The sequence below is a fragment of the Lotus japonicus genome, chromosome 3 (genome assembly GCF_012489685.1).
Source record: "Lotus japonicus ecotype B-129 chromosome 3, LjGifu_v1.2".
Lineage (NCBI taxonomy): Eukaryota > Viridiplantae > Streptophyta > Magnoliopsida > Fabales > Fabaceae > Lotus > Lotus japonicus.
This window is the reverse complement of record NC_080043.1, coordinates 52,507,729-52,535,078: the sequence shown is the minus strand read 5'-3', so window position 1 is coordinate 52,535,078 and position 27,350 is coordinate 52,507,729. Positions and strand designations below refer to the sequence as shown.

The window sequence follows — 27,350 nt, the reverse complement described above, 5'->3', positions numbered from 1 at the left end:
GAAGTATCGATTTTTGAGCTGAATGAAGATTTTCATGTGGCTGATGCATCTCCAAACGAAGTAAGTCCCCCTATGCTCTAATTTCCGCTAAGAGAATATTTGAATCTGTCCCAAGAAGCACAGTTGGAAGTTGCAGTCCAAAAGTTTTCATTTATATTGTTAGCAATCTATCAAAAAAATTCAACTTCAACTATCATTGATAGTAATCTACCACATTAACTTGGTTGACATAGCTTTAATCGATCTAAAAACCAACTAACCACAAGTAGGATCTCATTATGATAGGTACCTTTAAATTTTCATGGCACTTATGAAAGTTTTTCCTTAGGCAGAATTAGCTGATTGAGATTTAAGGTTTGATTGAGATTTAAGGTTTTGTTTTATAACAACTTTTGAGAAATGGTATGCCCTGTGAAAAGTGATATTTCAGTTTTTTCAAATATCAGACTCTAGGTTTGCTTTTGGGTGATATTTAAGCTTAACTAACCACCTTATTTCAAACTCTAGGAGGTATGGCTCAATCGTTGAAGCATTGGGGAAAATTGGTCCGGCCAATAAGAATTTGGTGGATTCTTCACCAAAGAGGAAACTTTGCCATTTTTCAACATTGACCAATGGAGTTGCTTTTATTTTAAAGGGTCTTGAAGGTCCCCTCCTTGAGCCACCAAGAGAGGCTCTTGACAATTCAAACAAGAACTTGAAGATCAAATACATATGTACTATAAATTTATGACCTAAATTTATTAGTGCTAACATATTAGAGTTACGAGATGTCACGGGGAGGAACATTTTACATGAAAAATGAAAATTTGTACGAGTTAAAAAAAATATAATTTCATTTTCCTATAACTTAAGTGTAATTTTAATAATTTAAACAATAATTATATATTTATGTATAGTTACATATCTAAACCACAAAAACAACACCCTATATGTCAAGTATACATCTTCGCAAACACAATGCAGTTATACCTCACATATGCAAAACTTAAAGATTTTGGCATATTAACTCCTGTGTTTTTCAAAATTTTTTATATTAGTTAATTCAATGTATGCTTACAAAACACTAGAATTGAGTGTCTAAATTTATGCTCTTTAAATATCTGCATCTTTATTATGATTGTTCTTACATTCTTAGTATCTTAAAATTATTATAGTTTAAAATATTGATCGATGTATCAAATACAATAGACAAATTCCTCGTTCAATGTAACACCCCGATTTCGGTGGCGTCACTTTAGTAACCAAAAGAAATACTTAAGCGGAAAAACGTGAATATTTTTTTTTTGATAAAGGAATTAGAAACTGAAAGAAATGAAACTCAACAACAAAAGATGGCAGAACTACTATACGATAGATAATTACAGCCCCCGCTGTAAGTAACAAAACCACGTCACGAGTAACCTCTAGTGACGGGTAACTAACCGAAAGTAGTGCCTGTGGGCAAATACGTACAAACCGGAACAAAAGGACAAGAGTTCCAAATACAGTCCTCCCTACAACAGTAGGTCAGCCAACAAAACCTTCTGAACCGACCAACCCTCTGTAATTCCCGTAAAGAGAACCACAAGAAAAGCTAAAGGTCGGGGACCTACCCTGCCCAAAACGAAAGACTGAACATCAGAGCCAAGACGCTACTCCTACACTAATCCCAACTAGAGGAGCACATCACCGCACTCCCAACTATGCATCCCCAAGATCGTCGTCTGAATCTGAATCCAAGACGACTATGTCGATGACTGCATCGGTCTCCACAGCTGGTCGCGCGGGTTCTGCGCCCGATCCCAAGTCAACAGCAGCCGCGACAGTGGGTGAACTAGTGCCTGAAGAAGTCCCTCCCACAGGCACCTCCTCCGAGGGGTCCTCGTCGTCCGAAGGCGACGGTGGTGGTGGTACTCCTAGTCCAGGTCCGCAGTGTACACCCGGTGGCAAGTTAAAGCTGACAGTGTAGCGCCTCCAAACTCCGTGCGTCAGGCTTGGCATCCAGTCAACGCGATCCTCCATTATTCGCCCCGAATAGATAGCTCGGTGGCCGGCGGGGTCGACCACCCATGAGCCCGGGGTGTCTTGGTCCAACATCTCAAACCTGGTCCCCCCCGAAGGGACGACCGTCTCGTACCGGTCCGCCATGGACATCTGACAATAAAGGGCATACATAGCCCCCCAAACACAGGTAGCACGCGCGAGGGTCAACTCAAAGAATTACGTAATAGTACATTCAATAGGTAAAGATAAATAGTAATAGCCACTTAGGCTTATAAGTTTAGGGATAACTTCCTAGGGTTGCATATTTCACAATGAATATAAAAGATGATAATAACAAATAGCATGCATCAAATAGGATTAACAAGTACCAATCACACTCAGCAACTAAGTCAGTATGTATGTTGCATGAAATGCAATGCTAGTTGACAAGATGCATTCCGGAAGAAGGATGGACACCATCGAGTCAGCCCTAACACCGGCCATAGTGGGACCATTCCGCTCGGGCGTCTCTTACACCACACAAAAGTAGTCAGATCAGCAGTGAACCCGTAGGTCTGCCATTCCGTCTGCTACTAAGGACCACCGTAGTGTCCTAAATATGGAAATCCGGGTCTTATGACCATTTTGGAATCCACCGAGGTCCGGTATCACGCCGTGTATTAACCTCAAAATGAGTGCATGGATGCAAAGTGGTTAGTCAAACAACGTCTCCGACCTCACTCGACACGTCGCCACGTGTTCTAAATAACCTAATGTCTCTAAAAGAATACCCTAAGGTAAATGTCGATTCTGCGACAAAATGAATTAATCAAAAGAAGAAGAATGTACTTTGGAACTCATGGTTCCCGGCTAAACTTTAGATAGCCAAACAATAAACTGCTCATCGAGCGAAAGAGTACGAATGTACTTGGAAACTTATAGTTCCCGGCTAAACTTTAGATAGCCAAACAATAAACTGCTCATCGAGCGAAAGAGTATAAGCATACTCGGAAACTTGTAAGTTTCCTCAAGACTTGGACTCGACGACACTTCTCATTTTTTTCAAAACTAATATTCAAGCTCTAAGCTCTTATCTAAGGTTGTTATCATTGTTCAAGGGTTTTAGAGATTAATTAGTGTCTTATGAATTTTCCTTGAGAAAATAGGTTTCATTTAGTCTTATAATACTTCCTATGAGTTTCAGGGATCCCATAATCCCAAATAATTTCTGAGAAGGTCTCGATCCATTAAAATATAACAAGGCCCGAACTCCGATCGTCCTTTCAATATCTCTCAAAAATCTCATAAAAATTCGGCATGACTTGCCCGTAATCCTCACTCCTCAGTATCACATATATAAGTGGAATAACATAAATGAATCAGCTCAATCAATAAACATAAACAGCATATTCCAACACATCCTAGATTAACCATTTAGCACATAACATGTGAATCATTTAGCACTCAATATCATGGCATCAAGTACTCAACAAGATCGGCCGAAGCCTCAGAAAACATTTCAGGCATTTAGCAATTAAGTGCATAACACATAAATCAAGTCGAATTCGTCGACACCTAAATCATTATCTAGTATTCAGTGAGATGCCCTCACCTGTTGAGTTTCCAGCTCGCTCCTTGAACTTTCCTTCACGATCTTCCTCCTCAAGTCCTCCGAATTCCTCGAACGAACCTTAAAGCAATTTCACAGAAATCAATCACAATGAGTCAGAAACTCAGCAAACAATCAGTGCTAGGGGTACACGGAACACTACAAACTCCGTAGTACGACAATCTAACGCGTTAAGACAAGTGTTCGAAAAAGTCGGATTTCCTCCCCCTTTGAGGGTGCTCTCGGCCACTTCCCTTAATTGTGTGGGTCGATTTTTCTTCGATCAAACTTGGTTCCTAGGTTATCATTAGTCGTAACTAAGGCGAATCTAAACTCGGAAAAATTTTCGGATCGAAAATTGAAGCAGGGGTATTTTGGTCAGAGTTTTAGCTCGGAAAATCAAAAATCGAAATTTGAAAAACCAATCCGATAGAAATGTTACTAACGACGTTTATGACAACTAATCCTATTGACATTAAGCTAAGTCGAGAGTTCTAAGCTAAAAGATTGAGACTTTGCCCCAAAAATGGGTATTTGAGGTAAAAATTGATTCCGGCGGAATTCCGGCGACATTACGGAAAAACTAATCCGACAGAAGTGCTCTTGGGCACGTAGGGAAGATGTTTAGACAGAGAAATCAAGCTATTTGGACAATTTCACAAAAAGCTCCAAACTTTGAACTCAGAAAAGTCTAGAGAAAATTGACGGAAATGACGATCGAAAGTGAGGGATAGTAACTATACCTCGTAGTCTTCGATTAGCAAGGAACTGTGAAGCAAACGGGCAAGAATCGGAGAAAATCTTTTTCCTCTCCTCTCCTCCTTGTGCTCGCGGGTTTGGGTGGGTTTTTGGGTGAGATTTTGCCAAATTTTCATTTTCTAGCTACAACCTATATATAGTGAAGGAAAAGGAAGATATTTTGCAAAGTTTAGATAAGGATGACTTGGTGGATGGATAAGGATGGATAGATATTTTTGAGAAGATATTTTTGTAAAGATATTTTGTAAAGATATTTTGTAAAGATTAGATAAGGATGAGTAGATATTTATCAAAGATCGGATAAGGATGAATAGATATTTATCAAAGATATTTTGAGAAGATATTTTGTAAACCGGTACAGATTTGTTTAGACATCGGAGGATTTAGCTCATAGAGTTAAGATAAAAATATAAGAGTGATTCCGATATTTTTCCTGCGCATTCCTCTGTGAATTCTAAGATAGGTTTTGGCGACAGAATTCCAAAACTCAAAAGAGATTTTCTTGGAATTAAGGTAAACAATCAAAAGTCGGTGTAAATCTATTTTACCCGAAAAGTTACTTTTTGCAGTGAATGTCGGATGAGAAAACTTTATTCTGAAGAAAGATTGAAAACATGAAGAGAAATGGGTGTACGCGTGTGGAATCTTCGTTTGAAGCTCCGAATAGAAAAAGTCTTCATAAACCGTTCATTTTAGGTTTTCTTGAACTATCAGGGTTTTAGTTTCGGCAAACCTCCGAGGATTGGAATTTAACGTTCGTACGTTCCAGGGTTTCGCGTCGAAATACTTGTTTATAGACGAATAAGAGAAATTCTAATATTTCTCTGAAGATTTTTTGAATTAGTTTCCATCGTGTCCTAAAGTATAAATTAACTATTCACTAGGGTCTTCGACCTAAGATTAGGCGAATGTTAGTCGTGCTATAACTTTTATCGGTTTTGATACAATCCTTGGACTTTTCCTGAACCTTATCCTTCATAAATTTATTCCATCCAATAAACTCTTGTATTTTATTCACTTATCCAAAACTTAAAAACTTGGGTCTTACATGCAACGCGCGGGTCAAAAACACTAGTTAAATTTGAATTTAAAAATATTTAACTGAAAAAATGAAACAAAAAATGATTGGATGCATATGTTAAACTCTTTACACATTTTTTAAGCCTAAAACTCTTTACACTATTAATGTATATAAATTAAATCTTTTAATTAAAATTAAAATTAAAATACAAATGTATTGCTTTTACATCCGATATAGCAGAGTATTATTTTTTTGGTACGGTTACACCATGTGAAATAGTATACTATGTATGATTGCGTGCGTTGATGTAAAACTATTTTACACCTAGGGTTTGTTAACTTACTCCCACTTGATTTTGTGAAGGAGTAAATTAACAACCAACACTTTTTCTTTTAGACAAAAAAACCCAACTTCCTCTTCAAAGAACCAACTTTAAATGAAGCCTATTTATGTAATTTACTTTTAAAATTTTAAATTCAAAAACTTAACTTCTCTCTCATCATTTAATTTCGGTCATCTTTCTTCTCCCCACAAATCTATCTGTTTTTCAAGCTTCTATTTCTTCTTCTCCATTGAAACGAGTTGCTCTAAAAAAATGAGAGAAACTTGCCATTTCTTTATTTTTCCATTTAAGTAAGATTTTTGCTGCAACTTCTTTTTTGTTGCTTTACCCCTCTCTTTTTTTTCGTGTTTTTAATATTTGGGGGTTGAGTTCCTGCATGATTGGTGGGAAATTTTTTCACAAAATCAGATTCATGGCAAAATGTTCATGTTCTCAAGGTTCTTAAAATCTTCTGATGCTTGATTTCAATGACAATGCTGAATAAGCGCCATAGGTGTTCATTCTTAAATGGAAAAAGAGAGAGAAAGGTGGGAAGTTGGAGGAGAGAGAAAATTGAGTTTTTTGAATTAAAAAAATTAAATAAAAAATTACATAAGTGTCCTAAATTAAAAGTGTCTTGGATGAAAAAGAGTTGGGCTTTTTTTTTTTAAAGAAAAAATGTTGGTTGTTAACTTACTCCTTCATGAAATTAAGTGGGAGCAAGTTACCAAACCCCTTTACACTTGATCACAATTAGTAAATCCTTAATTTGAAATCATAATAAGTAACAAATTAAACTTGTTTCACTCTGCTCTCCCCCTATCTCTTTTCTTTCAAATAAATTGTCACTTCCCCTATATTTGCACTAAATATTTTCTCTGGTTAGCTCATCATTCATCATCAATCGCTCGCCGCTACTCAAATCCTTTTCTCCCTCGGTCTCTTTGTTTTCCTTTTTTCTTTTTCTATTCTTTTCACTCTCTTTCTCTTTCTCTCTATTGGGTTTATATAATAATAATCATATATATACCAAGAGCGCGAACGTTCATTCTTCTTAATTCTCATCACTCATCACTCACTCTTTCTTTCTTTGTTTCGTGAAGCAAGAGCGCTTCAATCATGGAGGACCCTGATGTCTTCGAGATTCCTCCCCCAACTCACTTCACTCCAAGATTCAAAAAGCAGAAACAGAAACAGAAACAGGTTTGCTCACTCTTCCCTTTTTACCCTCTGGAATTTGATGGGGTTTATGTGATAATATTAGTAAGGGGTTTGTTTGATTCTTCTTTTTTTGTCTACGGGGTGTCCCTAAATCATCTAAAGTTTTGATCTTTTTGAAATTCTTAACATGGGTTTTTCACTTTTCAGCCTTGATCATCTGTTTCTTCTGTTTCCTTTGCGGTTTCTGCTTTAAAAGACACTGCTTTTGCAATTTTTGTTGTTCCGTTCTGCATGCCTATTTGTTGCGTCGTGCGTGTTTTGGTAGAACAATGCCTTGGATTTTGTTTAGCGTAATGAGAATGTCAACATTGTAAATTTTGGGTTTTGGATGATGTTCACACTGTTGACACTTGAAAGAATTGAAGTGGAAAAGGGCTATGTTCTTGCTATGCATACATTTGGACAAATTGATTAGGGTTTGTTGTGTAAAATGTTTCTGTAGCTGTGTTGGTGATCATATCCAAGGTTCAAAATCATTGTCCACAGTCCACACAGCTACCATTCTCACCATAAATCAACAAATGATGCCTCTGAAACCTAAATCTGCTGCCTAGCTTCTTCAAACTGGGAACTCGACCGGTCGTAGAGGCCTTAGGCTCTATTTTTGGTGACTACACAAATACTAATTGAAGTTCGACTCTATCTGATTAGCATTTAGGAGAACAAGGAGCCATGGTAGTTGGGGGAAAAACGACTAAGATGAATAGTCCACTGAACTGGCATGTTTTCAACCTCGTCCCCACAAAAATAATACTTTTCCCCTCCATGAATCCGGCACGTTTTCCCTGTCCACGTAGCATAGGAAGAAACAATTAAGCCAAGAAAAAAGTCAAATAAAATCATGACACCAACCATTGTCTTCATATGAGGTCCAGTGAGATTAGTGCTATGAATGCAAGAAGTATGATAAAGGGAGGTTGTTACAATGTCCAAAATGAAGTTGTCACTTGAATAAATAAGGCGTGCAACTCAAAACTTACAAGTAGTCACCTACCACGTTAATCAAATCCTTCTTTTGGTGTTCATCAGTGGTTTTAGTATCTTTTACTGTGATTTTATTTCTTTTATCTGAAGGGCATAACTAAAATTTTCGAACTAATTAGCGTAATAGGTAACCTGTTAAAAATCTCAACAATTGATTAAAATATCAATATATCCAATGGCCTGCATGTGTGGTTTTCCAATACACCACCCACGTGGTCCTTCACATTAGATGTCACCTTCTTTCTTTTCCTTATATTTTCCTCTGAAGTTTGGTTGCCTTAGTTTTTTTCTTTCCTGCCTGCTTACTTTGTGTAAATATATATGGTGGTACTTTATGATTTTAGGAAAAGTAAATATGAGGCGGATCAGGTAATCTCTTTATTGTAATAGTATAGAATTCATTATTTAGGTATTGTATGTGAAATTTGACTTGCAATGCTGTATAGGATCGAATGTTCGGTGGTAAAAAGTTAACAAAGTAAGCTCAGTGTCTCTTAGAGTCCGAGATGAGAAAATTAAAATAGATATGTAGTTACACAAGAATGGATATGAATACGATACTCAGGGAGAAATTTGGGGCCTCCCTTTTAAAAAAAAAATGGTCTCATTTTACTTGGTTTTTGCAAGTGAGAATAGAACTCATAGAAGCAATGGTAAAGAGGGTTGACCAATGGAAGATTATCAAAAAGTGATGAAAACAGAATAAGCTAAAGGGAAGCATTCTGAGAGAGAAAGGAGAGAAACCCTTATAAGAAAATGTGAAATTTTGATGCCTTAATAAGCTTTACACAGGGGCAGGGTACAGTGATTTACATAGGTACTTTTAGTACACAAGTAATACATGAAGTGAGTTTCTGTTATACCGTTTAACAGAATCTAACTCAGTATAGTAACTGATGACAGATGGACAGCTTTAAGTTGGTGCACTCTTGTATAGAGTATACTACTATAGTACTATGCAATCTAATAAAAACAGTCCAATTCGTAGAGGTAGCAAGACACTGAGGAAAACTATAAGTCAAACCATTTAGAGAGATAAATTGTCTATCTTTAAATCTAATACATGACAGAGTATTATAGCTTCATGTGAACTGCTACCATGTAGTGGGGAAGACTTTATTGTTGTTGTTGTTGTTGTTGTTATTTTTCTGTGTTTTGTGAATGCTTCTAAGAGTCTATCTTTTTCTTTACTCCAATATAATACTTATTTTACTTTTCTAGGCCATTGTGCATGATGTGATTGACGTTGACAACGATGAAGACTCTGATGATGTAGTGATTATTGGTGAAAAAGAAAGTAAAAGTGACAAGGGGAAGGCAATTGCATCCGGTTATGATGGTTATGTGGATCATCAAATTGTGGTTTGTACATGATTTTATTTTATTTCTTGCAGCAGATTGGTGTTATCTTTCCCTGCATGAAAATGACTCTAACATTTTGCTTGAAATCCTTTTCAGGAAAATGATAATATCATGGGTATTGCTTCAGATAGTTTTATGGATGTAGATGAGTATGCTTTATTATTACAGGCACAATTTGATAATGAGGATATGCCTCCTGGAATTGAGGCGCCTTTTAATTGGTTGAATAAGACTGGAAATAGTACAGTTGTTAGTTCTAATTTGCAAATCAAAATGGACAATGTTGGTCGCTATTCTGGAACAGAGTTGTCTCCTCAATTATTTTCTCAAGCTGCCCCTAATAAGAAGAAATCAGCTACATCACAGCGAAGTGGACGTGACTTGAATCTTTCATTAGGAAAAGAGTCATTCAAGTCTTACTGGCCATCCAAGTTTAGTGCTTCAGAAAACCATGGTTCGGTTGACAACCCAGATGCCATGAAGCTGCCACAGGCTGGTATGTCACTATATATTTTGGGAAGTAATTGTGCTATGAAGTTAGATGGCGGTAGAAGTTCATACTCTTGAAAGAATTCTGAATAATTGAATGATACTTAATTCAAAAGAACAGTATTTTTAGACTAGATTTATAGAGGTTTCCTAGTCAACTACAAAGTCTAAACAATAAACTCTTATCTTATCCCAATCTATCATAGCAGAACTGTAACAATATAAAATCTAATCCAAACAAATCCTCTCAACCAAATATATCCTAATAGATATTTCCTCATAGATATCTTAACATATACCGTTCAAATTTCATTAGACATGATCATTGCATCCTCTAGGAATAAAAAATACCCTTGGTGGAAGAGTTCTAAATTTAAGCCAGTATTTACTGATATTACTGCCTATCCAATTTATGATCCTCTTGATTACCCTCCTGAGCATTTGTATGATGACACCTGGGTTCACAATTCAGCCAGAGATGGAAATAAGAGAAAAGCTTTGGATCACCCCGTTTTGGCAAAATCTGATGATGACAGCAACGAGATTCTGAGGAAATTTCCAAGTTTCAAGCAATTTGACACTGTTGAAGATGCTGCAGACCATCACTTTTTTCAACGTAATTCTTCTTTGAAGCAGGTAATTGTGTTTTAAGACCCACCTTCTTTCAGTTCAAATCTCAATTCTGTGTTTACAATAGACCTATTTTCTGAACAGAATCCAAAGAAGTGGGCTAAAAAAATCCAGGATGATTGGAAGATTTTAGAGAAGGATTTGCCCGGTGAGTTTATTTAGTGTTCCTGTTACAATATAGCTTGTAATATTTTCCATTTCATATCTCATGAATTGTTTAATTTCATTTCAACTTGATGGACCTATACTGTACGGGTCATCTGCAATCATTATTACTCTTTTTGTAGAATCCCATTCATTGCTATTGAAATGTTAGGTTAGGATCCTGTCATATGCAAATGATCTGGTTCTTTATGATATATGAGTATGGGAAAGCTTATCAATTTTTTATCCTCAGTGGTCCAGATATTTGTTCTGAAATTTGAAGTTAAGAGCTTCATAACTGTAAACTTTTGATGTAAATATCCTAGTATGGAACTTGCGACTGACATTTTGCTGAATCTCACTGTTTCTTTTACTGTAATCAGATTCAATATTTGTCAGAGTTTATGAGTCAAGGATGGATCTCTTGAGGGCTGTGATTATTGGAGCAGAAGGGACTCCTTACCATGATGGCCTTTTCTTTTTTGATGTTCACTTTCCTAGTAGCTATCCTAGTAAACCACCGGTATGTGGTTGATTATCTTTTTGTTCAATCTTTGTAATTTAAGCCTGACGAAAGGTACATCTTTTCGTGGCAGGATGTCCACTACCACTCTGGAGGTCTTCGGCTCAACCCAAATTTATATGCTTGTGGAAAAGTATGCCTTAGTCTACTTAACACCTGGTCTGGAAGCCAGAAAGAGAAGTGGCTCCCAGGTGTTTCTACAATGCTACAAGTTCTAGTCTCTATACAAGGTCTCATCTTGAATACAAACCCTTTTTTTAATGAGCCTGGGTGGGAACGTTTGAGAGGTACAGCAAATGGTCAAAAGCAGTCCCTGAAGTATAATGAGGAGACATTCATTCTATCATTGAGGACAATGATGTATACGATAAATAGGCCTCCAAAGGTTTGATTCTAGTCTTGGTTTATGATAAGATAGGGGAATAGAATAATGGATAATTATTATTGATACTGCAGAGATGAAGAATCTCTACTGGGAATAGTACAATACAGCAGGAGTTCGAGAGCCTGTTCTCTCCATACTACTAAACTTATAATTTCCTGGATGATCATCTAATAGGCTACATCTATTATTTATACAACTGCATAGTGCAGTTTCTATTTTGAATTCAAACTGACATACACACATAATAACTGCTAACTCCTAATAACTACAGACTGGTAACTGCCCCTATCCATCTGCCAAATTCGTATTTCCCCTCTCTCCTTGCTGTTTTGGCTGCTCAGCAGTCTCCATGGCCACAGTAGTGGCTGCGCCACCCCCCATGGTGGTTCCAGACCTGAAATTCTTCTTTTTCCGGCGATAAACTTGGATCAAAGGAGGTTTAATCTTATCAATACCCCCCCTTGAAGATTCACCTTGTCCTCAAGGTGAAAGTCTGGAAAGGCTTCATGAATGCGGGCCACCGATTCCCAACTATTCTCACAAGAAGGAAGATTCTGCCAGGAAATCAGAACCTCAACATTACCAGGAGAATCTTCACGAACATTGAGAACCGATTCGGGATAAACTTGCAACTCGTGATCTTCAGATAGCATGGGAGGCAAGGGCTGAGATTGAAACGAATCGCCAATGGCTTTCTTAAGAAGAGAGACATGGAACACCGGATGAATTCTGCTATGGGAAGGAAGGTCCAATTTATAAGCTACAGCTCCAACTTTGGCTAGCACTTGGAATGGCCCATAGAATCGTGGACTGAGTTTCTGATTAACTCGTTGAGCCAAAGATCCCCTTCTATAAGGCTGCAACTTCAAGAAGACCCAATCGCCAGCTTCAAATTCCACTTGTCTTCTGTGTTTGTTGGCATATGTACGCATGATATCCTGAGACTTAAGCAAGTTGTCTCGCAAATCTGCCAACAATTCGTCCCGGTCCTTAGAAAGTTTATTAACCTCATCTAACTTGGAAGGAATGGTCGAACCTTTGAAAAGAAGAGGAGGATCCTGCCCATACAAGGCTTGAAAAGGTGACATTTTGCTGGAAGCATTATAATTAGTATTAAACCAGAATTCAGCCCATGGAAGACAAGAAACCCATTTTTTGGGTTTGGAACCTGTAAGACAGCGCAAGTACACCTCCAAGCACCGGTTGACAACTTCGGTTTGGCCATCAGTTTGGGGATGATAAGCAGAACTAAATTTCAATTGAGTACCTGCTGCTCGGAAAAGTGCCTTCCAAAAATTGCTCAAGAAAAGGGGATCTCGATCAGATACAATGGAGGAAGGAAAACCATGGAGCCTGACAATTTCTTGAAGGAATACTGCAGCAACCTCAGTAGCTGTATAGGGATGACCCAAGGCCAAGAAATGTGCATATTTTGTAAGACGATCAACTACTACCAGAATGGTGTCTTTCCCCATGGATTTAGGTAAACCAGTGACAAAATCCATGGAAATATCTGTCCAAACTTGAGTAGGAACGGGTAAAGGTTGCAATAAGCCAGCCGGAGTTAAAGTATCACTTTTGTTCCTTTGGCAAACATCGCAAGCAGCCACATAGTTCTTGATGTCAGATTTCATGCCGTCCCAATAAACCAAGTTGGCCACCCTTTTGTATGTTCTGAAGATTCCGGAATGCCCTCCCATCAATGAAGAATGAAACTCTTTCAAGATGACTGGTATACGGGAGGAAGTCTTTGATAAAACCAATCTACCTTTAAAGAATAGTTTCTGATCACGCAAGACATATCCGGAATGAGAAGTAGGGTCCAGAATCAAGTCTTGTATAATTTTCTGCAACTTGTCATCTTTATTGACTTCTTCCACCCATTCTTCAAAATCATGAATTTGTAAGATAGAAATGGCGCAATAAGAACTCCGCCGGGATAAGGCATCAGCAGCAGAATTGTCTTTACCCGGTTTGTACTGAATATCAAAGTCAAACCCAGCCAACTTAGAAACCCACTTGAATTGTTCTTCACCCAACATGCGTTGATCTGCCAAAAACTTCAAACTTTTCTGATCAGTTCGGATTATAAAATGATGACCCAACAAGTAATGGCGCCATTTCTGGACAGCTTTGACAACCGCCATCAGTTCGCGATCATAGACTGATTTCCTTTGATTCCGATCAGATAAAGTTGTACTCCAAAAAGCCAAAGGGCGACCTTCCTGCAATAAAACAGCACCCAAACCTGTACCTGAAGCGTCAGTCTCTAAAACAAAAGGCTTGGTAAAATCAGGAACAGCCAGCATAGGAAGAGTAGTCATGGCATTCTTTAATTGTTCAAAAGCAGCATGAGCATCAGAACTCCATTGAAAGGCATCTTTCTTCAATAAATTAGTCAAAGGTTTCGCAATCTTCCCATAATTCTGTACAAAACGGCGGTAATAACCTGTTAGCCCAAGAAAACCCCTTAAACTTTTGATGTCCTTGGGAGTAGGCCACAACCACATAGCCTCTAATTTCTTTGGATCAGCAGAAACTCCACCTGCAGAAATGATGTGACCCAAATACTCCAAAGTCTCTTGGCCAAAAGTGCATTTCTTCCCATTGACTTTCAAATCATGTTGTTGTAATAGAGATAAAACAGTGTGCAAATGTTGGATATGATCTTCCATGGAGAGGCTATATATCAAAATATCATCGAAGAAAACTAATACAAACTTGCGGAGAAGGGGCCTCAAAACTTCATTCATTAAAGATTGGAAAGAAGAGGGTGCATTAGTGAGACCAAAAGGAAGTACCAGAAATTCGTAATGACCTTCATGAGTTCTGAATGCAGTTTTTTCAATGTCACCTTCCTTCATTCTGATTTGGTGATAACCGGAACGCAAATCCAGCTTTGAAAAGATCCGTGCCCCTCCTATTTCATCCAACAATTCATCAATGACTGGAATTGGAAATTTGTCTGGCACGGTGATCTTGTTTAAGGCCCGGTAATCAACACAAAATCGCCAACTACCATCTTTCTTTCGAACCAGAATTATGGGGCTGGAGAAGGGACTTGTAGATGGACGAATAATGCCGGCATCTAACATTTCAGCAACCAATTTCTCAATTTCGTTTTTCTGGTAATGAGGATATCTATAAGGTCTTAAGTTAGGAATTTGCGCCCATTCCTTGAGATGAATCGCATGATCTTGCCGACGGTGAGGTGGTAATCCTTCCGGCGGTTCAAAGATGGAAGGAAATTGGTGGAGAATGGAAACTAAATCTGCTGGAACATTAGCCCTCCAATCTGTTTCCGCTCGAATTTGTTGAAAATCAATGAGAAATCCCTCACCATGTTGCAAAGCCTTGAGTAAGGAATTTAAAGAAGCATCCTTCTTGCATAATTCAGGATCCCCTTGGAGTGATAACTTCTGGCCATTCATAGTAAACCGCAAAGTCAACTGTTCAAAGTTAGCTCTAATGTCACCAAGACTTGCTAACCATTCTAGGCCCAATACAATGTCCACTCCGCCAAGGCCAAACAAATAAAATTGCTGATTGACCGGCACATTGTGTAACAGCAAAGACACGTCCTTACAAACACCCTTGCATGGTATCTTATGACCATCCCCTACTTCAACTACATAAGATGGAGTATCCTCAACCTTCAAGTGCAATTCCTGTACTAACGCCTTGGAAATGAAATTATGAGTTGCTCCACAATCAACTAACACCACAACTTTGTGATCTTCAATAGTTCCCCAAACCTTGAAAGACCTTCTGGAAGTGAATCCAACAATACTATTCAGGGATAAATGTGGGACAGGTTCCGTTTCGGGGTGACAATCTGGATCATCTTCTGGTTCAGAATCGCCAGTCTCTTCCATCAGCATAACTCGAAATTGTTTGTTCTTGCACACATGGTTAGGCCCAAATTTTTCATCACAGCGAAAACATTCTCCTTTCCGGATCTTCTCCTGGTAATCAGCATCAGAAAGTCTACGGTAATTACCCGGTCGATTTCTTTGAAATGGTTTATCCACTGAGACACTACCAGAATAAGATGAAGATGGTGTGTAACTTTTGCCTCCACTCTTCTGTGTAGTATCAACTGTGACAGTTCGAGAAATGGATGGAGACTTATAAGAATTACTGAACCTTGAACCAGAAGTGGAATTTGGATGAACCTTACTAACTGCAAGATTTTTCTGCTCAATCATTAAAACCTTTTGGACCATGATGGATAAGGTTGTTGGTTCATAAAGTTTAATTTCTGCACCTATGTCCTCCTTCAAACCATTCACAAAGATATCCATTAAGTGTGTTTCATCAATGTCTTTCAACATGCCGGCAAATTTCTCAAATTGTTCCACAAATTCCGCCACCGAATCTTCTTGCTTAAGGGCTAGTAAAGCAGCAAAGGGATTGAGAGTACTTGAAACTTGGAACCTCTTCAGAATTGCCAACTTAAAAGTGTCCCAGTCTGCGTGAGGATGACAACCTTCCCTCCATTGAAACCATGATAGAGCTTTTCCATCCAGTGCCACCAGAACCGCCTGCAATCTCCCCTCCTCTGGAACTCCACGAATTTGGAAGAACCTTTCCAACTTATGAACCCAACCATAGGCATCAGCAACACCATCAAAAACTGGAACCTCCAACTTCCGCCAACGTGCAGAAGTGTTATCACAGTTAGACTCTTCTTCCTGTCCTGGGCGCTTAATGCTCTGTTCATGATTGTCTCTTTGAGAGCCAAGGTCGTCCCGATGCATGAACGTCTCCATCATATTTTCCAAACGTTGAATTCGTTGATCAGTTTGTTGACGGTCAATCTGTGCTTGTTGACGATCAGCCTGTGCTTGTTGACGATCAATCTGCAACATTTCCATAATTTCTTGCATCCGCTCCATTGGATCTTGACTGGCTTCAGAACGAGTTTTTCCCATTTATAAAGTGAACCACTTAAGTACCACAGCACCTGGATGATGCTCTGATACCAAAATGATAAGATAGGGGAATAGAATAATGGATAATTATTATTGATACTGCAGAGATGAAGAATCTCTACTGGGAATAGTACAATACAGCAGGAGTTCGAGAGCCTGTTCTCTCCATACTACCAAACTTATAATTTCCTGGATGATCATCTAATAGGCTACATCTATTATTTATACAACTGCATAGTGCAGTTTCTATTTTGAATTCAAACTGACATACACACATAATAACTGCTAACTCCTAATAACTACAGACTGGTAACTGCCCCTATCCATCTGCCAAATTCGTATTTCCCCTCTCTCCTTGCTGTTTTGGCTGCTCAGCAGTCTCCATGGCCACAGTAGTGGCTGCGCCACCCCCCATGGTGGTTCCAGACCTGAAATTCTTCTTTTTCCGGCGATAAACTTGGATCAAAGGAGGTTTAATCTTATCAGTTTAATTCTTTTTTCATCTCTAGCAAGGTTGCTTTGCGATGTTTAGCGCTGGCATGTTGTTTTTGAAAGGAGTAAGGGGACAATTCTTAGGTATGCTTATGCCTTTTATAATGCAATAGGGAGGAAGATAACAAAAAAGCATTGTGTTTCACAGTTTGGGGGGGGGGGGGGGGGGGTTGGGGTATACTGCGGGAAGTTCTGTTTTTTTATTAATGGCAACTATGGGTATCGGTTTATATGGTTCTAATGAACCAACACTCAATTTTGAAACATTAAATAATCAATCATATCCCTTGGCGTTGGAAATAATAGTATATATAGGATTTCTTATTGCATTTGCTGTCAAATCACTGATTATACCCTTACATACATGGTTACCGGATACGCACGGAGAGGCCCATTACAACACTTGTATGCCTTTAGCCGGAATCTTAATAAAAATGGGTTGGTTTGAATTAATACGGAATTATTTTCCCATGCTCATTCTATATTTTGCCTTTGGTTAATGATAGATTCAGCTTAATCAATCTTCTAAAGTTCGAGACTTGGGAATGCAGCTGCATCAAATACTCAGTGGGAGAGTTTTTCTGCCCACAACGGGTTCTATTTAGCTCACACAGGATTACCTCCTATGGAGGATGCCTGTGGTCTAGAGTGCTATGATATGAAATGTTTTTTAAAACTAGTGTCTATTACTTTTTTGAGGTTCAAAATTTAACTGTTTAGAGTTTTTTTTGGTTTCAGTATTTTGAGGACTTTGTTGTGGGGCACTTCCGCAGCCGAGGTCATGATATTCTGATGGCGTGTAAAACATACATGGAAGGTGTTCAAGTTGGATGTGTGGTCAAAGGTGGGGTTCAGGATGTTGATGAGGGTAACGGAAGCTGCTCACAGGGATTTAAGATGTCTTTAGCTGGATATGTGCAGAAGCTTGTCCAGGATTTTGCAAAATGTGGAGCTAAGGACTGTGAGAAATTCCTATTTTTGACTGACAAGGCTAAAAAGTAAAATCTCAACATTCTCTTGAAAAAAGCAATTTTGAGACTAGATAACCATATTATACATGCAGGTTTCTGTTTTATGTTAAACAGATAAACTTTTCTTTTGAACTATCTTATGCCTGCACATAATTGTATATACTTGCATATAAGTTTTTAATGCATTATCAGGTTGATTCCCCTGATCATTTTGTTCTGGTGTATTTTTTGGTTATCTTGTTTTCCATGGTTTGAGTTCCTACCATTTGTGTAAATTTTGAGTTTGGAAAACCATAACATGGTGATCTTCTACCTAAAGTTATGAATCACTCTTTTTCAATCTGGATATACTCAAATTAACATTGCACACCTTCAACAAATGTTGAAATCAACCTATAGTTGACCTCTTGTTTTAGTGATAGCTTATTTTTTTAACCTCTAGTGATAGCTTAAATTCCTCCAACTTAAAGAATAGTATAATATCATTAGCGTTAGGCCAATGGCAAACATAGCTAGCCAATTGAAAAAGCTAGCAAAAAAAGACCAATGGCAAACAATGACTATACATTAACATGAATGTTAACCAATAGAAGGTAATAATTCCAATGGGTAAAAACTAAAATGAACACGTTTAATGGATTGCTTACGGCATTAGTAATCATGGACTTAATCAAAAAAAAGTTAAAATTATAAATATGTTTTTAAAAAGATTTAAATTATAAGGACCTAATTAAATTTTCAATGAAAGTAGTAAGTACAAAGATATACGCGTTTCTCTCGGTGAATTATTTTTTCTCTCTTATGAGAATGAGCAATACATTCTTTTATAGATACACTCTCCAACCTACTCCATATGATTAGTTTATTTTTTAGAAAGTCAGCACGGTTTGCCTCACTTTTTAAAAGATGTGTGGACTGTTAAGTTCAAACGCTAGATATATCGTTAATCATATTTTGAGTGATAACAATTTTCAAGATTATAAGTGTAATGATTAAGAATTTCATTTCGAGTAATAACACTTATGACTCACATCCCCCAGTGTCTGGTAATCAAGTACAAGACGATGATAGAAGACATCACCTACAAAGAAAAGGAAAGGTCAAAGTTGCAAGACAGTCTGTAAGAGCAAAGCAAAGTCAAATCAAATCTACCAGATCGTCTGACCAAGAGAAGAGAAGAACGATCAAGATACAAGACCGTCTTTAGAAGAAGAAGTCAAAGCTTCAGGACAACTCATGGAAGATTAATCAAAGCTATCAGATCGTCTAAGAAGACTACACTCAACGTCTATATTCAACGTCTATCTCAAAGACTGACAAATGGAAGCAATGTCTAGAGAATGAGCACCAACTATGTTTTGGAAAATATCTCTGACAAGCTAGAGGAGAAAGTCAAGTGCAAGGAATCAAGTGAAACTTTACAAAGCACATTGATCAAGGAAACAAACACAACGCCAACAGGCTCAAGTATCCTCTTTCTCTCTCACCCAAGGAATGGAACGAAGCCTATCTTCTATCCCTACAAAACTCAAATGTAGTCAGGAAACACTTGTTCAAGTCAATCTATTTCTTGAGAACAAGTCACAAGTGATTGGTCAAAGCTTATCGTTTAACTCCAAGCAACCAATAGAAAGAAAGAAGCAGAAATGAAGTATGAAGCAAGAAGCAGAACCTCTGAAGCAAAGATGTCAATTGTCTAATGAAGAAGGTCAATCTTACAAAGGAAGTTGCATTGTCTGAAAAATATGCCTATCTTGAAGACTTAAAGAGATCTTAGAATATCTTCTACAAGAAGTCTCAAAGTAAATCACATGATCTGACCAAAGCTAAAGTACAACGTTGTCACCATCAAACTTCCATATTTGTGTATCAACGGATAGAAACAAAGGCCAACGCTACCTACAAGCTGATAGAATACATCTTTTTAGCAAAAGGTCTTCATCAAACAGTACTGTGCATTTACTACATCTGACACAAGCACACAAAGTACCCTTTGATCCAACGGATAGAAAATCAGTGAAAAACAAGCTCAAACGGCTATATCCTATCTCACAGAAGATCATGAAGTATAAAAGGCAAGATCTGAAGACTCTGCAACTAAGGACTGGAAATCCCTCAAAGTATTCATATTTCCCTTCAAAGGACTTTCCAGGCTTTCAAGCTTCAACGCACTTCATTCAAAAAGAAGATTATCATCATCTGCTTCATACAGAGAGAATTCTTACTTTTCCAATCATGTAAATCTCTCATGTATCAGAACATAAAGTATACTCCTAGAGTCAAATCCTTTCTTCAATACTTTATGATTCATGTACTGAAATGTATCTACAATCACTCTTAGAAGAAGAGACCTATGTAGTAGCAAACGATCTTGAAAAAGATTGTTTAAAGGAGAAGTCCTACTAATACTCATTGGGAGGAGTCCCGGACAATACTCAACAATGCCTGGAGAGGCAGTGGCCAAATGAATACTCAACAATATCTGAAGAGGCAGTGACAAAAGAATACTTGTTATGCCTGGAGAGGCAAGGGAAAAATAATACTCGTTATGCCTGAAGAGGCATGTACAATAATACTTGTAAAGAGAAGTCCTTGATACTTGCTTTTAGTGGAATCTTGGTGTACCCAAGGACTGGATGTAGCCCTATCGATCTGGGGGTGAACCAAGATAAAATGTTTGTGCCTCCCTGCTTACTACTCTGATTGTTTATCCGCTGCACCAGGCGATCATGCAAAGTAAAACAAACACATCATTCGTTTGGAAAATCAAGTTTTTGGATGGCACAATGTAAACCCCCCTTTCTTGTGCTGCTTTTGTCAACTTCATGGACTTTATAAAAGTTAAACCATTCACATGAAATGTGTTTCAGAGTATACTTATAAAAATGTTGCTAGCATTTCTCTTTCACGTAATAGGTTAGGTCTAATGTGTTGATTTTATTTATTTATTAGTTACGTGAGTTATTGTATTAAGGGTATTCTTAGGTTTTCAACACAACAAACGTATGCTAGACATATCTTTACTTTGTCTCTATCCCCATAGCAAGGGAAAAACACTGAGGTCCATGCCTCAATTGATGTGGATCTGCCTTCAAAAGCTATAGATCTACTAGTCTTCTTCATGGATCTAGCTTGCTTGTGGATGAAGGAACCAAAAGGAGAAGTTCATAGTGGAGAGGGATAGGAGGAGGTTGTATGCGCCACATTCAAGAGAGAATGATAAGTATTGTGAAGGAATGCCAAAAGTGATAGAACACTTGACAAATTCTTAACCAAGTTTCATAGAGATATAACTAGAGAGAGTTTCTACACTCACAATATATGATTCTAATCAAATGATCAAAAGGTGTCGAAAAATATAAAGAGAAACTCCTTGAAGGAGAAGGAGCTAAAACTCACAACCAAACACAAGTGGGCTAGGCCTAACTTGGTCGTCGATAATTAGAATAACTGTTAATGATGTAATTTACCGAAGTCTAAAAAATCGTAAGTATTGACCTTGTCTGTAATTCTTTGTGTTGAATTATAAAAAATTCGTTGGTAACTACCGGCAACCTAGACCATCAGCAATTATCGATGACCTAGAGCACCAGTAACTTACCCACAACTACCTTAGTCGTCACTAATTGATTTGGTATACAGAAAAAAAACTCCTTATGTTGCGAATAAAAATGTTACATTCATGAAATTTTATGGTTTCTTTAATAAAAAAATTGCTTTAAAAATATATAAATTGTTTCCGATATAAACAAATGAACAATAAATTGACCTTTAACATAAGATTTTATTCTTTTTATTTACATATAAAAATGTTGAGCATTTATACAAGTACATATGATGAAATTTAATATTTAATATTTACATAGGAACAATATGATGAAATTTAATATTCCCTTTTTAACAACTACAAAATTAATTTCAAAAAAATATAAAATTGATTACTAATCATTATATCAGTTAACAACATCCCTGTAAAAAAACATTTTCAGTTAAAAAAATATATAACTAAATTTTATAATAAGTGTATTTCCATTTTATTTACTATATAATGCAATAGTTACAACACGGTATATAACTCTCATATAATAATTTTTCTTGAAACCCATATAATAATATTACACACGGTATTTTTTATTAAAAGTAGTTTTGTTCAAAATTATTTGTGATTAACTATTGTAGTGAAGTTCAAAAAAAAAAACTATTGTAGTGTTTCAAATGATTATCCTCAAGCCGCTAGGGACGGTACGTCGTGTATGGAGGTTACCACCTTCGGAGCTGATTCCATTATTGTTGCCGGATGTAGTGCCTTGATACAGTAGTGATGTCCCTGGCCACAAAATTTATTATTTTTTACCTCAGAGGAGATCGAACTCGGGCTAGGAGCCTAGGTGAAATCCCTTAAGGAAATGCACATTCACCACTTGTGCCACCCCATGTGGTTAGTGTTACAATCAATTAACCCTTAATTATTATATTGTATCGTTTGTTTAAAAAAAAATTATACTGTATCGTTACAGAATTTAGAGGTATTCTAAACGAAATCAAATCTCATGTGATTTATTAAAAGTTGTATGGCTTAAAAAGAGGTCTCTATCAAGGGTTGGAGATTCTTGAAGAAATTGCATATTCAACAATGACGAATCAATATCAATCAATATATATTAGAAAAGAACAACTACTGTCAGACTGATTTAGTGACGTGACAGCACCAGGTTAATTCTCATAAAAAAATTTCACACGCCATTCCATTTTATTTTTGATTTATTTTTAGAGTATTAATTAATTTTTATTGAAAGATTATAGTTGTAAAAAAAGAGATGTGAGTTATACTTTTAAATTAATTATTTTCAAATTCAAATCAATTTTTTCCTATTTTATTTGAAATTATAACAAAATAAAACTTCATCAATCCCCTATATTTTTGTACCAAAAAAATTCTCCGAGATTTACCCTAATTTGTTTTTTCTTTTTTTACTTTAACACTCTTTTCTCTGTTGGTATTTTCCATATAATAATCATAATCATAGAACAATAACGCCCCGCGCGAACGTTCATTCTCCTCATCAGTCATCACTGATCACTCACTCTTTCTCTCTTGTGCAACAACTCCTTCATTCATGGAGGACCCTAACGTCTTCAAGATTCCTCCCCCACTTCACCCCACTTCAACATTCCAAATGCAGAACCAGGTTTTCTCCTCCCATCAATTCACGCTTCTCTTTTTCCCTCAGGAATTTGATGGTGTTTATGTATTAATCATTGTAAGGGGTTAAAGGGTTTGTTTAATTCTTCATTTTTTTCTTCTAGGGTCTCTAATTCATCCAAAGTTTTGATCTTTACTAAATTCCTAATCTGGGGTTTCACTTTTGAGCCCATGCCCTTCGTTTCCTTTTTTGACATGTTTTTCGTTTCTGCTTTTAAGTCATTGCTCTTGCTATTTTTGTTGTACTTCATTGCTGTTTGTTTCTGCATGCGTGTTTAGGTAGTACTGCGCCTTTGTCTAGTGTGTGTTTTCTATTATGATCATACCGGGCTATGTTAAATTACTAATGCTATGCATTGCCTTTGGATAATTTGATTAAGGTTTGTGATCACTATTTTTCTATGTTTTGTGAATGTTTCTATAATTCTTGTATTTTAATTTTCTAGGCCATTGTGCATGATGTGATTGACATTGACAACGATGAAAACTCCAACGATGTAGTGATCGTTGGGGAAAAAGAAAGTAAACGTAACAAGGGGAAGGCAATTGCAGAAGCTTATAATGGTTATGGAGATCATCAAGTAGTGGTTTGTGCATGATTTATTTTATTTCTTGCAGCAAATTGGTGTTATCTTTCCCTACAGGAAAATGACTCTAACATTTTTCTTGGAACCCTTTTCAGGAAGTGTCTGATTATACTTTTTGTCAGTCTGGCGTGGAAAAAATTGGACCAGTTAGTGGTATTGAGTTTTCTAATGGTCATCCTTTGGTATCACATAATTTAATCTGTGCTGATGGCCATGGTTGTGATCTAAAATGTGAAGATGATAATATCGGTGATATTGTTTCGGAAAATGTTGTGGATGTAGATAACTATGATTTATTAGAGGCACACTTTTACAATGTGAATATACCTCCCGGGATTGAGGCACCTTTGCAGGAATATGACCGAGATTTGAAGCAGACTCGAAATAGTCATGTCATGGACTCCTCTCAGCCTTCTAGGTCATTAGAGCCTACTAACTCTAAAACGGACAATGTTGGTCACTCTTCTGGAACAGAGTTTGCTCCTCAATTATTTTCTCAAGCTGCCCCGAGTAAGAAGAAATCAGCTACATCACAGCAAAGTGGAGATGACTTGAATCTTTCATTAGGAAAAGAGTCATCTAAGTCTAAGTGGTCTTTTAAATCTTTCCACAGTAAAATGATGTCTTTCATTTCTTGTGCTTCAAAAAACCATGGTTTGGTTGACAAGCCAGAGGCCATGAAGTTGCCTAATGGTGCTAAGAAGTTAGCTGGCGGTAGCAGTTCATCCCATTCAAATTTCATTGGACATGATGGATCATTGCATCCTCCAGGTATAGAATCAGAAAACCCTTCGTGGAAGAATCCTCCTAAATTTAAGCCATTATTTACTAATTATACTGCCTATCCAACTTATGACCCATTTGATACTCTTGATACCCCTTCTGAACACGTGTTTGATGGCACTTGGGTTCACAATTTCAGCTAAAGATGGAAATAATGGAATAGCTGTGGATGAAGTTGGAGATGAGATTCTGAGCAAATTCCGAAATTTCAAGCAATTTGACATAGTTGAAGATGCTTCGGACCATTACTTTTTTAGTAATAATTCTTCTGTGAAGCAGGTAATTGTTTTTTATGAGCCACCTTGTTTCAGTTCAAATCTTGGTTCTATGGGTTTACAGTAGACTATTTTCTGAACAGAATCCACATACGTGGGCTAAAAAAATCCAGGATGATTGGAAGATTTTAGAGAAGGATTTGCCAGGTGAATTTGTTTAGTGTTCCTGTTACAATATAGCTAGTAATATTTTCCATTTCATATCTCATGAATTGCGTAATTTCATTTCAACTTGATAGAGCTGTACTGTGTGGGTCATCTGCAATCAGTGTGATTCTTTATGTAGAATCCCATCTATTGAAATGTTAGGATAGGATCCTGTCATATGCAAATTGCCCTGGCATATTTGTTTTTTTAATGATATATCATTATGAGAAAGCTTATCAATTTTTTATTCTCAGTTGTGTCCAGATATTTGTTCTGAAATTTGAAATTAAGACGTAATAACTCTAAAGTTATGATGTGAATCTCCTATTTTGCAGCTTGCTTCTGGCATTTTGCTGAATCTCACTGTTTCTTTTACTATTCTTTTATCATCATCAGATTCAATATTTGTCAGAGTTTATGAATCAAGGATGGATCTCTTGAGGGCTGTGATTATTGGAGCAGAAGGGACTCCTTACCATGATGGCCTTTTCTTTTTTGATGTTCACTTTCCTAGTAGCTATCCTAGTAAACCACCGGTATGTGGTTGATTATCATTTTGTTCACTCTTTTTAATTTTAGCCTGACGAAAGGGACTTTTTTTTCTTGGCAGGATGTCCACTACCACGCTGGAGGTCTTCGGCTCAACCCAAATTTATATGCTTGTGGCAAAGTATGCCTTAGTCTACTTAACACCTGGTCTGGCAGCAAGAAAGAGAAGTGGCTTCCAGGTGTTTCTACAATGCTACAAGTTCTAGTCTCTATACAAGGTCTTATCTTGAATACAAAGCCATACTTTAATGAGCCTGGATATGAAAGTTCGAAAGGTACACCAGATGGTGAAAAGAAGTCCCTGAAGTACAATGAGCAAACATTCATTCTATCATTGAAGACAATGATGTATAAGATAAAACAGCCTCCAAAGGTTTTATTCTAGTCTTGGTTCAATTCTTTTTTTTTTTTTTTATCTCTAGCAAGGTTGCTTTGCCATGTTTAGCGCTTGGGTGGTATTTTTGAAATGTGTTAAGGGGGACAACTAAGAAAGCAATACCTAGGCAAGCTTGTGCCTTTTAGAAAGTAATAGAGAGGACGAAAACAAAATACATTGTGTTACATTAGTTAGCATATTGGTTGATCCATTTCTGAAGCATATTCCCATGTACCTTTGATCGCAAATTCAACTGCACTAACTAGAGATTTTAAATATTGGTTAAAGACTGCTTCTTGATTTTGTTAATGTAGTTTGTTGATCTCTCCGCTCTCGTCACGTAAAGTGGACTAAGGATTGCCTTATACCCCATTTAAAATTTAATTGCTTTGCTTAACGGAGGCAGGTGTATCTCCTTAACTTGTACTTGTACCTTAAGGTTTTTATAGATCTTTATGCTTTTGTGTGTTATTGGCCTTAACTACCATTGCCAATCATCAATAATGATGCTCTCTGTGTCTGATAAAACTCACATTTCTACTGCATCAGCATTCCTCGTTTGAAATTTCGCTTGTCGTGCTCATCAATTAATGCCCACTGGTAGATTTTTTTTTTTTATGTGATGAAGACATTTGATACTGCCTAGGTCTTAAACTCACGAAAAATGAGAATCATGTAAATGAAAAACATGAGTGCTATGATATGAATTTTTTTTTTAATATATTACTATTGTCTAAAATTTGTGTCTTCCTTTTTTGAGGTTCAAAATTTAACTGTTTAGAGGTATTTTTTTTGGTTTCAGAATTTTGAGGACTTTGTTTTGGGGCATTTCCGCAGCCGAGGCCATGATATTCTGATGGCATGTAAAGCATACATGGAAGGTGTTCAAATTGGAGGTGTAGTCAAAGGTGGGGTTCAGGATGTTCATGAGGTTAAGGGAAGCTGCTCAAAGAAATTTAAGAAGTCTTTACCTGGACATGTGAATAACCTCGTCAAAGATCTTGCAAAAATTGGAGCTAAGGACTGTGAGAATTTCATATTGATCAAGGCTAAAAAGTAAAACCTCAACATTCTTTTGAAAAAAGCAATTTGAGACTTGATAACCGTATCTAAGGTACCCCATATCTAGTTATACACGCAGGTTTCTATTTTATGTCTAACAGTTAAACTTTCCTTATGAAGTATTTTATTTTCATGATCATGGAACAATGCCACCCTGATCATTTTGTATAGACCATTATACCTGCAAAAGGTTTTAATACATTATTAGGTTGACATAAGATTCCACCCTGATCATTTTGTTCTGGCGTATTTTTCTTCTTATCAAGTAATTTGAGGCTTAATAGAAATTTTTATTTTTTCTATTTATTCATTTTATTGTTTTCAATACTTGGCACAGCATTGTTGTCATGTAACTGAGGTCATAGGTTGAAGTTCTGGAAACATCCTCTTATGTAAAAAATAGGATAAGATTGCGGACAATACACCAAATGGTGGACCCCTTACTGTTAATCCTTTCATATAATAGCACTCATGTTCTTCATTTACATGATTCTCATTTTTCATGAGTTTAAGACCTAGGCAGTATCAAATAATGTCTTCACACAACATAAAATAAT

The 27,350-nt window shown here is 37.0% G+C and overlaps 1 protein-coding gene across 1 annotated transcript; it reads left to right on the top strand.

The window, feature by feature from the left end:
* Positions 1-6,643: 6,643 nt before the first annotated feature.
* On the top strand, positions 6,644-27,024 carry LOC130744302 (uncharacterized). Its single transcript, XM_057596490.1, has 17 exons — positions 6,644-6,879; positions 9,103-9,243; positions 9,340-9,739; positions 10,205-10,368; positions 10,447-10,510; positions 10,890-11,029; positions 11,103-11,414; positions 17,579-17,839; positions 18,004-18,060; positions 22,839-23,000; positions 23,461-23,601; positions 23,697-24,372; positions 24,524-24,663; positions 24,743-24,806; positions 25,203-25,342; positions 25,417-25,728; positions 26,534-27,024. Exons 1-17 carry the CDS (start codon positions 6,796-6,798, stop codon positions 26,789-26,791), a joined length of 3,516 nt encoding a protein of 1,171 aa, XP_057452473.1. The 5' UTR covers positions 6,644-6,795; the 3' UTR covers positions 26,792-27,024.
* The last annotated feature ends 326 nt before the right edge of the window (positions 27,025-27,350 follow it).